General features: G+C 41.3%; 4 protein-coding genes across 7 annotated transcripts in view; 2 read left to right on the forward strand and 2 right to left on the reverse strand.

The window, feature by feature from the left end:
- The window catches only part of med12 (mediator complex subunit 12), a 35887-nt gene extending 31859 nt beyond the window's left edge, over window positions 1-4028 (forward strand). Inside the window, exons 39-43 of the mRNA XM_028588964.1 lie at window positions 1157-1386; window positions 1599-1770; window positions 2193-2474; window positions 3395-3476; window positions 3583-4028. Of these exons, the coding sequence (XP_028444765.1) occupies window positions 1157-1386; window positions 1599-1770; window positions 2193-2474; window positions 3395-3476; window positions 3583-3620 (804 nt within the window). The 3' untranslated portion in view covers window positions 3621-4028. The remainder of the gene's footprint in view (window positions 1-1156; window positions 1387-1598; window positions 1771-2192; window positions 2475-3394; window positions 3477-3582) is intronic.
- Window positions 3935-7705, reverse strand: mars2 (methionyl-tRNA synthetase 2, mitochondrial). Its single transcript, XM_028588968.1, has 3 exons — window positions 7149-7705; window positions 6237-6571; window positions 3935-5673 (listed from the first exon to the last, which is right to left on the reverse strand). The coding sequence occupies exons 1-3, from the start codon at window positions 7432-7434 to the stop codon at window positions 4507-4509; spliced, it is 1788 nt and encodes a 595-aa protein (XP_028444769.1). The 5' UTR covers window positions 7435-7705; the 3' UTR covers window positions 3935-4506.
- Window positions 7706-7753: 48 nt separating this feature from the next.
- On the forward strand, window positions 7754-12165 carry zgc:101583 (magnesium transporter NIPA2). Of its 4 annotated transcripts, none has more exons than XM_028588972.1 (6): window positions 7754-7784; window positions 8576-8708; window positions 9699-9755; window positions 10020-10110; window positions 10610-10770; window positions 10889-12165. In XM_028588972.1, the coding sequence occupies exons 2-6, from the start codon at window positions 8576-8578 to the stop codon at window positions 11521-11523; spliced, it is 1077 nt and encodes a 358-aa protein (XP_028444773.1). In that variant the 5' UTR covers window positions 7754-7784; the 3' UTR covers window positions 11524-12165. The 4 variants fall into 4 exon arrangements, with proteins under 4 accessions (XP_028444773.1, XP_028444774.1, XP_028444772.1 ...); XM_028588973.1 differs by lacking the exon at window positions 7754-7784 and adding an exon at window positions 7822-7903; XM_028588971.1 differs by lacking the exon at window positions 7754-7784 and adding an exon at window positions 8182-8412.
- timm8a (translocase of inner mitochondrial membrane 8 homolog A (yeast)) lies at window positions 11573-13793 on the reverse strand. Its single transcript, XM_028588977.1, has 2 exons — window positions 13549-13793; window positions 11573-12856 (listed from the first exon to the last, which is right to left on the reverse strand). Exons 1-2 carry the CDS (start codon window positions 13657-13659, stop codon window positions 12695-12697), a joined length of 273 nt encoding a protein of 90 aa, XP_028444778.1. The 5' UTR covers window positions 13660-13793; the 3' UTR covers window positions 11573-12694.
- Between the last annotated feature and the right edge of the window lie 152 nt (window positions 13794-13945).

Below are 13945 nucleotides of genomic sequence, written 5' to 3' on the forward strand. Positions count from 1 at the left end.
GGTATTGCATTCAATCTATCGCACCGTTGTGGACGAAAAAGAGAGCTTAGCCAGAAGGCAAAGCTCTCGATCTACCGGTCAGTTTTCGTTCCTACCCTCACCTATGGTCATGAAGGCTGGGTCATGACCGAAAGAACGAGATCCAGGGTACAAGCGGCTGAAATGGGTTTCCTCAGGAGGGTGGCTGGCGTCTCCCTTAGAGATAGGGTGAGAAGCTCACTCATCCGTGAGGAGCTCGGAGTAGAGCCGCTGCTCCTTTGCGTCGAAAGGAGCCAGTTGAGGTGGTTCGGGCATCTGGTAAGGATGCCCCCTGGGCGCCTCCCTAGGGAGGTGTTCCAGGCACGTCCAGCTGGGAGGAGGCCTCGGGGAAGACCCAGGACTAGGTGGAGGGATTATATCTCCAACCTGGCCTGGGAACGCCTCGATCCCCAGTCGGAGCTGGTTAATGTTGCTCGGGAAAGGGAAGTTTGGGGTCCCCTGCTGGAGCTGCTCCCCCCGCGACCCGACACCGGATAAGCGGACGAAGATGGATGGATGGATGGATGGATTGCTTACCACTGCCAGGGTTGCAACTACAATAATAGGCTACAGCAACGACAGTTTATGGAAATCACAAGTGTAATTATGGTCAGATCTTGTGCCTCACTGATGGGGAAGTGATATTGATAAGCGTTGTGATTTACGCATTTACAGCGTTGGCTATTTTTTTGCCAGCTTTCCTTCCTGTTTTAGGAAGCAGCGACTGTATTGCTTTTTTGCCTGTAAAACAGTGTCTGTGTTCTTCATATTTATGTAGAATTATAGTTTGCTCTTCTTGTGTAAAATATGCGGCTCTGGTAGAGGTTTGCGATTGGTCATGCTGTGCAAACACCGCCTCTTTTATGTGAATGGGCGCATAGCTGGATTGGGAAACCCTGGGTTGATTGAACTGGTTTTTAACCACCGTCCTGACACAGCTTATGCGGGACCGCGGTTCTTAGGTTAGGTGAAGCCGGGTAAGTGAAATAAATCCAGGGCATGTTGATCTTGATTCGTAGTACAGGACTCCTGGCTTGTTTGGGTTCACTACATAAATAATCCTGACACTATCAGTTCATCAAGAATCGTCTCCTTCTCTGTCTTGGTTTTAATGATAACATTGTCTCTGTTTGTTTAGAACATATCTCCGGGCTATACCACATACGGATCACACATGGGGATGCAGCAGCATCCGTCCCAAGGTGGTGGTATAGTTCCCTCCACCTACGTGAACCAAAACTTCCAGGGCACCCATCCTGGAGCCAACCCGGCTGTGGTAGATCCTCTTAGGCAAATGCAGCAAAGGCCCAGTGGTTATGTTCACCAGCAGGCTCCAGGCTACGCACACAATATGCAGAACACACAGAGGTCAGTATCATGTAGCAAGGAAGGCTGCTGCTTTGTTAGCTGCTCAGTAGCATTTAAAAGTCCAATTGCAGAAAGATCGACATTATCATAACGGTTACTGTGTTTGAGTTTACATTACAAAGTTTTTGTCATTGATTTCATGTTAACTATAAAAAAGAAAAAAGAAAAACAATTGCTAACCATACGTCTTCTTCCCATCCTGTAAACCTCAGGTTTGCCCACCAGCCTCTCCAGCAGAATCCCATCATGCACGGTCTCAGTCACATGGGAGGCCAGGGTGTCCATCCAGGCTTGAGGCCCAACCAGATGCTGGCAGAACAGCAGCAGCAACAGGCAGCACAGCAACAGCAGCAGCAGCAGTACCTCCGACAACAAGCACTCAGAGTACGTTACTCGACCATCATTAGTTTATCCAGGTCTATGTTTTGGCTGACTTTATTTAAATTTTTTAGGGCATTTTCGGCCTTTATTTTGACAGGACAGCTGAAGACAGGAAGGGGGGAGAGAGGGGGGGAATGACATGCAGCAAAGGGCCGCAGGTCGGAGTCGAACTCTGGCCCGCTGCATCGAGGAGTAAACCTCTATATATGGGCGACCAACTGAGCTATCCAGGCGCCCAAGTTTATTTAATTTTATGAGTAACTTGCAAAGTGGAATAGGGGGCTGTTTGTGTGCACTTTTTTAAATTGAAAAAACTGAAGCTACCCAGTGTTTTCCAATAGAAATTAACATTAATTTAACAGTGCTTTAGCGAATGTACAAAACACAAGTCTGTGCCTCAAACGCCAACCATTATTTCTTTCCAGGCTCAACAAGTTCAACAACAGCAACAACAACAACAACAACAACAACAACAGCAGCAACAACAACAACAACAGCAGCAGCAGCAGCAACAGCAGCAGCAGCAACAACAACAGCAGCAACAGCAGCAGCAGCAGCAGGTCCAGCCCCAGCAGGTTCCTCCTCAACAGCAAGTTCCACAGCAACAGCAGCAGCAGCAGCAGCCGCAGGTGTCAGGGGTGCCACCACCGGGCCAGCAACAGAATCAGGGCCTGGGCATGCAGCCACTGCCCCCCCAGCAACCCATGGTAGGTCCAATCTAGGTGACAGGGGGCCTAGGGCTGGGTATCGTTACCGGGACTTTGATACTGGTTTCTAAACGATACTTTTTTCAACAACCAATTTCATAAAACAAAAAGAAATTACAACGTTACACATAACAGCACAAATCTTATTTATTTTTAAGCTTCTACCAGGTAAGCCCCATCTCTGTGCCTAATGTAGAGTTTTTCCTGCCTGCCTCTACGATGTGCAACGCTAAAACACAAACATTATTAGATCTTGGTAGAAGCATGCTGCATGCTTATTGGCTCACTGACTGTAATTTCATTTTCCTCCTTAGGAATTGAAATCGGGTATTGAATGACGAGGCATTTTTTAATACACAATACTTGAGTCAATTCGGTCAGTGCCTAAAAAGTTTTGTATTCGGTACCGGATTTCTATCTGCCAGTGTTATTATAGAAATGTTAATGTAATCTAGGGAGCCACCAGTTGCCATTTATTTTAGTACTTAAAAATCAACTTGCAGAGATTTAAAAGTTGAACAAAAAAGGCCTTTAGTTACAGTCATTGACTGTATTGGGATCATTTTAAGCTCCCTGTAAGTGCATTCAAGACATTCTGACAGAAATAAAACAGCTACTTAAAAAAAAAAATAATAATAATGAAAGTCCTCATATATAGCTTGTAAATGAAGATCGTATTGGTAGCTAACTCTTGAAATTGCAGACATCGTTGCCATTAGAGGTTTGGTGAAAACTGAATTCTCATAGCGTGCTAAAATAAATGAACATCATTGGCTGCCTTAAATGTCAGGAATAAATATAAAAACTTGGTATGCATTTTTCAAAATGATTGGTAGTAATTTTAAGTATATAAAACTAGTAGGTAATGGGATAAAACATCAGAAATTTGTATAATAACGATGTGTGTCTCTCTATTTTAGTTTCCACGACAGGGAATGCAGCAGACTCAACAGCAGCAGCAGACTGCAGCTCTGGTCAGACAGCTGCAACAGCAACTTTCAAGTGAGTCAAAAACTTTCCCCATTTATGTGTTGTCATTGTTTCCATCTCTGTGTAATGGTGAACAACAAATTTAATGTTTATAATGAAACTTTCCTCCTCTTTTCAGATACACAACCAGGACAGAGCACCAATTCATATTACTGATCGTGCTTGTTTATATATATATATATATATATATATATATATATATAGTGTTGTGAAGAATAGGCCCTCATTATGTGGGGAGGCCCAGCTCTGTAGATTGGCAGATGAATGTGTCCAGTCCCATGTAGGCTGTTAGAAGGGGAGACTGTTCAAGGCACAAAAGGACCACCAAACCAATGAACCAGTGAGGCAACGATCACAAAATAGCTTGACTTCAGTTGTGTAATTATGGATTATCAAATGAGGGATACTGCTCTGAAGTAAACAGGTAATGGTTAATAATGGAAACGTCTATGTAAAAAAAGTACAAGAAATTATAAGAATAATGCAATTTTTTTTATTTTATTTCAATTTGTACAATTTTTTCAGTTTCGTGTATTTCTCATTAAAAAATCATGTCAGTTTTTATGTCTTGTACTTGTGTTGGCTGCCTGTATACTGTATTTAAAAACTGTCAATGAAATCTTTCATGAGTAAGTGATAGCGCAAATCCTTTGATCCCCAAACTGCTGCTGTCATGCAAAAGAAATCCCTAACATCAGTTTCAAGTGTCATGGTCAAAGTCTCCTAATGCTAAGTTATAGTTGCTTGTGTTTTGAGTAATTTCTATCTTCTTTTGAGATGTGATTGACATTTTTCCTCAGACTAATTACTGTAGTGATAAAACAACTTTTACACTCTTAATTTAGCATGGCATTACTGACTGTCTGCAACCTTACTACAATAGGCCTTATTCAATGCAGACATTTTGACTTGACTTTATAAGAAAAAGCACAGGTGTTACGAATAACATTAATGACGCCCTGACAGTTTACAGCAAAACTAACAGAGTAAAAAAGATGTCAATGAAGCACAGTACAGGAAAAAAAAAACTTCATTTCAAATGTTATGCCTTTTTTGTTTTTTTAGGTTTTTGTTTATCTATATTCTGACTTTCCAAGCGACTAAAAAGCACTCCAGAGTCCGATCCTAGCGCTCTCCCTTCGAAGGGACAGTCCATTCCTTGATACCTTGGCAGGAAATTCACATCCGCCCAGCTCCTCTCGCCTGGTTGCACACCGAGTCTGGACAGCAGCTTGTTAGAAATCTCTGGCACTATTGGCTGGAGGAGTGTGCCATAAATCCTCAGGCATTCAAGGGAGACATGTATGATTGTGTCTAGCCAGTGCTGGTCTTTACTGTCCCTCCTATCCAGCTTCCAAGGTGCATGGCGCTGAACAAACCCGTTTGTCTGCCTCACACAGGCACTGATGGCCTCCAGAGCTTTGTATACGTGCATGCTTTCATAGTGCTGCTCGACCACAGCAGGGAGGTTTTTCACAGCATCCAACATGTGGTAGTCTTCAACCGCAGCCCTGCCTCCATGTTGACTTGGCAAGGACTGAGGGCAGAAAGAGGGGTAGACCTGAGCTGGGTTAAGAGCTGGAGCGGTGCAGCGATTCAGCAGACCACCCAGAGAGTCCGCAAGCTCTGCATTGAGCAGCTTGATAACTTTGTTGTCTGTGTAATCACAGTCTGAGTCTGGGACACCCTGACGCAGAAGAAAGTACCTCATACCATCAGTTGTGAACATCTGTGAGCGTACAAGAGGATCCACCACATTACCCAAACTTTTAGACATCTTCTTTCCTCCTACTGTCCAGTGAGAGTGCACGTATATAGTCTGTGGCAGCGGCAGTCCAGCTCCTAGAAGAAAAGCTGGCCAGTAGATGGCGTGAAATTTTAAAATGTCCTTTCCGACAATGTGGTGGGCCACGTTCCACCATTGGCTGCATTTATCTGGATAGCCAGCTACTGTAAGGTAGTTCACCAGAGCATCTAGCCACACATAGATGGTTTGTTCAGCATCACCCGGGACTGGGATGCCCCACTGAAGGCGGCTTCTCTGGCGGGAGACTGACAGGTCAGGAAGGTCCTCCTGCAGCCACTGGATGACAGCCTGGTAGAAACGCTCAGGCTGTATGGCCCGGGGATTTCCTCTGAGCCAGTCAAGCAGCTGAGACCGAAATGCAGACAGACGGAACATGTAGTTCTCCTCTTTCATCCACTCCACCTGCAAAATAGTGGAGATTTGATTGAACTTATGTTGACGAAGTAAAACTGCACAAGCTGTGTAGGTGTGATGCTTCAAGGAATAGTTTCACATTTTGGAAAGAACTCTTACTTTTTTGGCAAGAGTTACTGTAGGTGAGATGACCAAAACCATTTTAATTAGTGAGCTTTAGAGGTGCTGGTCAGCAGATTTTTAAGCTTTGGACAGAGCCAGGCTAGTTTATAGTACTTTCATAAAGTTTAGGAACTTGAGAGATGGATTAAAAACAATACTGCTCAAAATCATGGCATCAGAGTCAGATATCCTGAGTTTTAGTCCCTAAAAACAAAAGGACACTACATTCTACGTGTGCCATAATGCAACTCAATGACACCTTTTTGTTAGACCCTTTCTGCCATGTAAACAACCATGTCTTTCCAACCCCATGCACCACTCTGTTATAAATGATTAATCTTAAAATGATATAACCCTGACAAGACCAAAATGGGTAAAATCAGTGGAGTGAAGTTTGCACTCATCCGTCTGGACTAAATCACACTTTTCTCCAATTTTGATTGAATTACCTTGTGGCCACTCTCCAGGGATACTTTGATCTCCTTCCCTGATGAGTCCCAAGCATCGCCCACCTGCGACGCTGTTAGGAAGCTTTCATCTTGGGTGGAGTACCAGCCTTCGTAACTCCCCTTGTAGATGAGTCCTTTGTTGCAGAGCACTGACCAGAAATGCTTTACAGCCTGACAGTGTGCCTGTTCAGTGGTTCTTATATAGTCTGTATATGATATGTTGCAGCTGTTGAAGAGATGTTTGAATTTCTCAGATACATCAGTGCAGAAAGTCAGGGGATCTTTTCCTGCAGCTTCAGCAGCTTGTTGGATTTTCAAGCCATGTTCATCTGTGCCTGAAATGCAAAATAATAGGGTATATTATAATAATTATTATCCATATTTACCAGACCCCAAGATGATTGTCTTCAAATTGTCCAACCAACAGTCCAAAACCCAAAGATATTGAATGATATAATGTCATATTTGAGAAGCTGGCACCAGCAACTACTGTCATCACTTTTATTAGGAATGCCATATTTACATACATTATATATATGCGCACAGATGTCTAGTGTAACCTTTAAGGTGACTACAATGTAAAGGAGGAAAAACCTCAGTTCCTAGACTGTGGAAACCACTTGCAACCAATAACCAGAACATGCATACAGTTTTTATCTTAACTTTCTTTAACTGAATATGTCCAATAGAATGCTCTGACAGGTGTTTTTAAAGGGGCATTAAGAGTATCCACCTTGTAAAGATTACTAAGGACAATAATAATAATTTTGTCCATCTATGAAGTAAAGAGGGAATTTTGTGCCATACGATTCACTGGTTGTTATGACAATTCAGGTTCCTCTGACTTAAAATGTGTTGTTTATCGTTTTGTGGGATTGCAACTAAACTTTGTATATTTTGGTTAGGATTTACCTGTTGCAAACTTTGAGTTGAAGCCCTGAAGTAGCTTGTACCTGTGTAAGCAGTCAGCAATCACAGCTGAATACAAGTGTCCTAAATGAGGAGAAGCATTGACATAGAAGATGGGAGTGGTAATGTAGTAACTCCTGTCTTCTTTGCAGAAATAGGTGCTCGTGTTTCTCAACACAGCAATCCTCTGATGACTCGATACAGCTGAAATTGGAGAGAGAAATGAGCTTTGTTGCAGTCTGTGAACAGCCTTACAGCTTCTGGTGACAAACCGAAAAGGGGTCCTCATCCTTGGATAGCAGGCGATGCCCACAAGAAGACAACTAAATGATATTAATCCAGGGAGTGCAGTAATGATTTGGTAAGTGCTGTCATTAGCTAGCTAAAATATTAAGTTTCCGCACACAGACAAATAAAAGCGGAGAAACAAAAAATACTGGAAGAGCTCAGGTGATCCTTTTATATGTTATCCATTAAATTTGCAAGAACCATTAATTCCTTCATCCAGCAGCACGTTTTTGTCGCCTGTCAAGGTTAGTTCTTCTTCCGGTTTCTATAAACTTGTCCAATCACAATGCTGCATATAACACCAACCACCAATCAGATGGCGAGGGCTTTCTTTGCAACGTCCTGCCGAAGGTATCGGTTATATTTACCTTTTTCAGATTTTAAATCTATCTTGACTTCTCTGACAAGGCAAGCAGCAGATTGTTTACAGGAGAAGCCAAATACACTGTCAATGGGAAAAGCCCGTGGATGTAGGGAAGCCTCTTTTTTTCTAATAACTTTATTGGAATAGTAGAAGAATTGTAGAACAGGGGTGTAGGGTTTAGAAAATCTTTGATATAACTTTTGCTGGGAAAGAAGAAACTCTCCAAGGTTATTAGACATGATCTGAAGTATATAAAATACTACATGGTAGGGCAAGGTCTGTGCATTATAGAGGGGGATACATTTTGCGGCAGGCCGAAAATGACCACAAGGGCTAAGCATTGACATAAGGGCTAAGGAAACAGGGAAAAAAGCCTCTCACAATTTCCGGGGTGACGGCCAACCACATACATTCCACATCCACGCGGCCAACCAATCAGCTGCTACACTTTCCTAACGTCAGATAACTACGACGTTGACGTGACAACTGATGTAAAACCTTTTAAAAACTGTAAGTTTAAGCGTCAGTTAAAGTGTTTTCTACTTAACTAAATCATAATTAAGTTAGGGAAGTCGTAAGATATCAATGTCTTGTTATCTCTAGCCGTTTAAAAAGGTAATTTCAACATCGTCGCAGTAGAGAGAGAGAGAGAGAGAGAGAGAGAGAGAGAGTCCGCCTATCATGTGATGTTAAACATGGGGTGTAACAACTAATGAAAAGTTCAGATCTTTAGCCAAGCACACACAGAAATGTAAGTTTGTGTTCTCTTTTATTTCAGATGGAAGTTAACCGTTTGGACTTCTACATCGGTCTGTCTCTGGCTGTGGGCTCCAGTGCTTTTATAGGTTCAAGTTTCATCTTGAAGAAGAAAGGCTTGCTGCGATTGGCCAGCAAGGGTTCAATGCGAGCAGGTACTTTAAGCTTTATCAAAATTAAAACTTAGAAGCAAACTTAACAGGTCAGTGGTGGAAGAAAAACACAAAACCAAGAAGTTAGCGTTAGTTAACTAATTTGTATGCAGTATGGAAGTGCCATGTTCAGATGTGAAAGTACTCATTATGCAGCAGAACTGCCCTTGTCACTATCTGTAACGGACAATTATTTTAGTTATCGATTAATCTGTTCATTATCTTCTTGATGAATAGATTAATTGTTTATATCCAACAAATCACATTACAAAAAAACAAGCGTCAGATCATCACTTTTGAGAAGCTGGAGCTAGATAAATTTTTTTAATTAATTTTCTGTCAGTTGATTAATTGACTAATTGTTGCAGCTCTATCTTTATGTAATGATGCATTACCATGAAAGCAACAGTTTACCGTTGTAGCTGGAGCTAATTTGCACTACTTTATATATTGTTAGATAGTTTAGTCTACAACAATACATAACATCTTGTAAGATGGTTATATGTTTGCATGTAAAATGTGTATCTGCAAAGTAACTATACTGTACTACCTGTCAGATTACAAATACAGTATTTTCTTCTGAAATGTAGCGAGTATATACTGTATAAAGTAGCATAACATGAAAATACTCAAGTAAAGTACAAGTATTTGAACACTGTGCTTGAGTTAATGTACATTCCACCACTGTAAAAGATACAGGGCACTTTAAAGATATGACTGGGAAAGAAGGTATGTCTTGATTGACACATGGATTTTAGATGATCTGGCAGGAGATGTAAGTATCACAAGGTCTCTGTAAACCTAACATTTAAGGCCAATAACTCTATACAGGACTTTTTTTTAGGATTAAGGAAATGTTGGTAAGAAGTGTGTTCTTGGTGAAAGAAGCTACTGACCCTCCAATTTAAAAAATTTTATGGAATTATTTTCAAGTGAGAAATCTGTAACTGTTACTATAGCATCTGCTTCAGCTTTGTATTCTGCATCTCACAGGTCAAGGGGGGCATGCTTACTTGAAGGAATGGCTGTGGTGGGCAGGACTGATTTCAAGTAAGTGAAGGATTTTTTTTTGTTACTTGGTGACACTCCTTAACAGCCATGTGCAGAAACATTGTGGTCTTTGTTTTTTTGTGGGTTTGGTATTTTTGATGGTGATGTGGCAGTTGATGCAGCACCCACACCATATCTTTGAAGTGCACATTCCTCCATAGAGCACATTTGCAAATGTGGGTTGGAAGTGAATAATCTATCAACCTTTGACCAGTTGCAACAGCTATGAATTTGTACACACTGATTGTCATGTTTATATTCTAGTGGGAACTGGAGAGGCTGCCAACTTCGCTGCATATGCATTTGCACCGGCCACACTGGTGACTCCTCTTGGAGCATTGAGTGTACTTGTAAGGTATTTGCCTTTTTTGAATTTCATTTTGCAGTTATTCCATTATGCCACTGATGTTATCAAGACTTATCAGACATTGGCGTAGTATGATACACATAATTCTAGCCCTCCAAAAACTTAAAGATACGTCTGGTGATATTCTATATTCTTTCTCATTGTCAATAAATCCCATGAAAAGACCAAAACCAACAATAAATTGATCCCAAATAAACTATGCTGTTTCGCCAAAGCCTGATATAGCTTATTCATCTGTGTTGTAGACCTCCTATTCAAAACACTGAATTGAGCCCCATTGTTGCACTGAGGGACATGTTCCCTCATTACCAGAAACATGGGCGCTGGTAGTTTATTTTAAATAAATCCCATGTACACAATCCTGGTGACACAAATATTTAATGACAATAAAAAATATAGGATATCACCTGACTTATCCTTTTAATATGTAGTACTGTAGTAACATTTGTGTTTACTCTGTATCTGCATCATTTGTTTTTCCTTCCAGTGCCGTGCTTTCCTCTTACTTTCTGAATGAGAGGCTGAATGTGCATGGAAAGATTGGTTGTTTGCTGTGCATCTTGGGCTCCACGGTGATGGTGATCCATGCCCCGCAAGAAGAGGAGGTTGCCTCCCTCAGTGCCATGGCTGAGAAACTCCGAGACTCAGGTAGAACCAACCCTTCATCAGTGTGATGTCATTAACCATGCTGTGAAAATTGAATCCCAGATAAGGGTTGGACAGATTATTTTCAGGGTACTAACTCATTCTTAAATGCTCCCACTAGGTTTCATTGTGTTTGCTGTGTGCGTTGTTGGAAGCAGCCTGGTTCTTATCTTTGCTGTGGCTCCGCGTTTTGGACAGAAGAATGTGCTGGTCTACATCCTGATCTGCTCTGTGATTGGCTCCCTGTCTGTGTCTTGTGTCAAGGGCCTGGGCATTGGCATTAAGGAGCTGTTTGCTGGGACAGCAGTGCTGAAGGAACCCCTGTTCTGGTCCTTGGTCATATGCCTGGTAATCTGCATCAGCGTTCAAATCAATTACCTGAACAAAGCCCTCGACATCTTCAACACCTCCATAGTCACTCCCATCTACTACGTCTTCTTCACCACATCGGTCATGGCCTGCTCAGCCATTCTCTTCAAGGAATGGTTGCGGATGAATGCGGATGGAATAGTGGGAACAATTAGTGGGTTCCTCACCATCATCTTAGGGATCTTCCTCCTCCATGCTTTCAAGGACATTACATTTAGCTGTGATTCCCTCCCACTCTACCTGAGGAAGGGTTCTCATGGCCTTCAATGGGGGCAACAGCCTTATGTGGCTCTTCCCAACCACGATACACAAGCACAGGATGAGCTTAAACTGCCCAGAGAAGGAAACTCAAAGGGGGGCTGGGGTACACACCAGATAGCTCCTTAGCTTTGCTAATTGCAATTCTGAAGCTTTACTACACATCACAGCCTTACAATGTGTGTACAACGTTAGTTTAATAAATCTGACTTTTGAGTCTTACACAATGCAGCACTGGATGAACAAAGATGCCTAAAGTAAGCATGTTAATTTAATATTACATTTACATTTTTAGTTGCAACATTGTAGTACATTGACCTCTTTAGTTAAAAAATCTGAAGTATAATTTATCATTGTGAATGTTTGTTGCACTGCTGTTTACATTTTTTTTTTTTTACAGTAGGCCTATATTAAGTTACAAAAAATAATTGGTGTAATATTAGTCTGCATATGACAGATTATGCCTTGTTACTGAAAACAATAACCTTATTTGTAGGTTTGCACTTTTAACTCCAGCATATATTGTACAAATGTACGATTTGTGACCAGTGTGAAGGCAAAAAAAATATTTGCCTGAATGTATTTCAATCAAGTTTGAGTAATAACTCAGTAATATCATATAAGACATATCGCATATTTACAAACTGCACCAAAGAATGTTTTTTCCCTGTGTGGAATAATTCCCAAAATGTGCCAAGCTGTAACATACCTGATGTAACTGTAACATTTTTGTGTGTTTGATGATTAAAACAAAACTACAATGTGACTTGACTACACTTTTCCAAAAGAGACAGAATTATTTGGCATTGTTTATTGCATATGTACAGTCCAGAACCTCACGCCTCTTCTCTTCAGTTAAGAAATCGGTTAGTACTCTTAAATTTCAGCGTGTGTGGTGAAGTACTTGTGGCTGTCAAAAACAGCTGCCTGAAGCTGAATGTCCCAGATGTGTCCATCTTTCTGCAGTCCCCTAAACTTCACCCACTAGTTAACAGCAGTGGATATTAACACATTCAAGCTCAGTTTGACCAGTAGTTACTTGACAAACAAACATGGAGGTCATTGCTAGTAACAAACCACAATCTAGGCATTTTGCAACACTCATATCACACTCTGGAGGACGCCCTCGACTTCTGCATCCATAAATCGTGTTAATTTGAGGCACTTGTATCAAAAGGAACAATGTTGTTTTCCAGTTGAAGGGACACTTCTTTACAGACTACTGTGTCAGGACAAAACAGCTTCATCTTGGAGGAGGGGCTGTGTGCATGTGTCTTGTCAGTCCTTTCAGTGACAGTTTTTAGTCTGATATGGTCTCAGAGAATGGACCCTTGCTCTTCTGAGTCTGTTCCAGCCTGTTTAGGATGAACTGGCTGGTGTCAATAAATCGCTCCACGCAGTATACAAAGCACGTATCTGTCCTTGAGTCCATCTTTGGTCCGGGTTTATCCATACATTTCTCCTGGAGAGAGACAGACCAATTCAGGCGAGGTGCAACAGATGATACAAATAGTATAAGTGGTGTAACACAATTAACATTAACTTGCTGCAGGTACTGGTAATCTTACAGTTACATTGTGGAAAACTCTACTCTACAATTACAAACAGAGGGGGATACACTCCAAACCAAACTTGGAAATTAGATCGAAAACGGCATCAATATTAAGGTTGGGTTATTTTCGTGATCTTAAGGATGTCTGCTTTCCGGCCGGTATGATAAAATGTTTGCCATGGACGAAACCAACGTGTTAATCCGTAACGTTATGGCCATCGTCGTCTAGGCAAATACAAAAGTTAAACGTTTGTTTCGTAAACATTTCATCGTTGCAGAAAGAGTAGACATCTCTAATGTCACAAAGACATTTGAAGATAAAGATAACCTTCAGCTGATAACGGGTACAATTTACGCTTTGTTTTTCCCATTAGGTTTGCTTAGGAACCGCTATGACCAAATCCCGGGGTGGAGTGCTCTGGGTCCAAAATGTAGCCTAATGTATACATTTGTACATATAATTATTTGACCACGGCAAGCAAAACACGTTTCTCCAACTGTTATGCCAATACAAGACAAGCAAGCTATCAGTTCTAGCTGTAGACAAATATGTAAAAAGCAAATTGCAGAGCTGCACTGCTATATCTTAAAGTTCATCTTACCCAGCAAACCTCAGTCATTTGATGCACCAGCTGTTGAAATCGTTGTTTTTGAGACTCGATTTCGATGAATTGCTGAAGCTGAGGGTCGGCGGTCGCTCCCTGGCCGTTCATATTTTGCTAAAAAGTGTTCGAAAGAGCAATATTTTTCAAATTATGAATGCCTTATGGCTCTATTGCTGACCTTCACGTGTATGTATGGACGACAGGAAACAGGAAGTGGTTCAACCAATCACAGAGCGCGTTCCTCTGACGGCATTCGTCATCATAGATACGTAATGTTTCACAACAGCAATATTCAATTAATGATATACAATTTAATTAAACAAATACAACTAATACCAACGTATGCGAAAGTATTAGTGTTTAACAAAATATTATATTTGATTACAATATGAAA

Source organism: Perca flavescens, chromosome 10, assembly GCF_004354835.1.
Source record: "Perca flavescens isolate YP-PL-M2 chromosome 10, PFLA_1.0, whole genome shotgun sequence".
Taxonomy (NCBI): domain Eukaryota; kingdom Metazoa; phylum Chordata; class Actinopteri; order Perciformes; family Percidae; genus Perca; species Perca flavescens.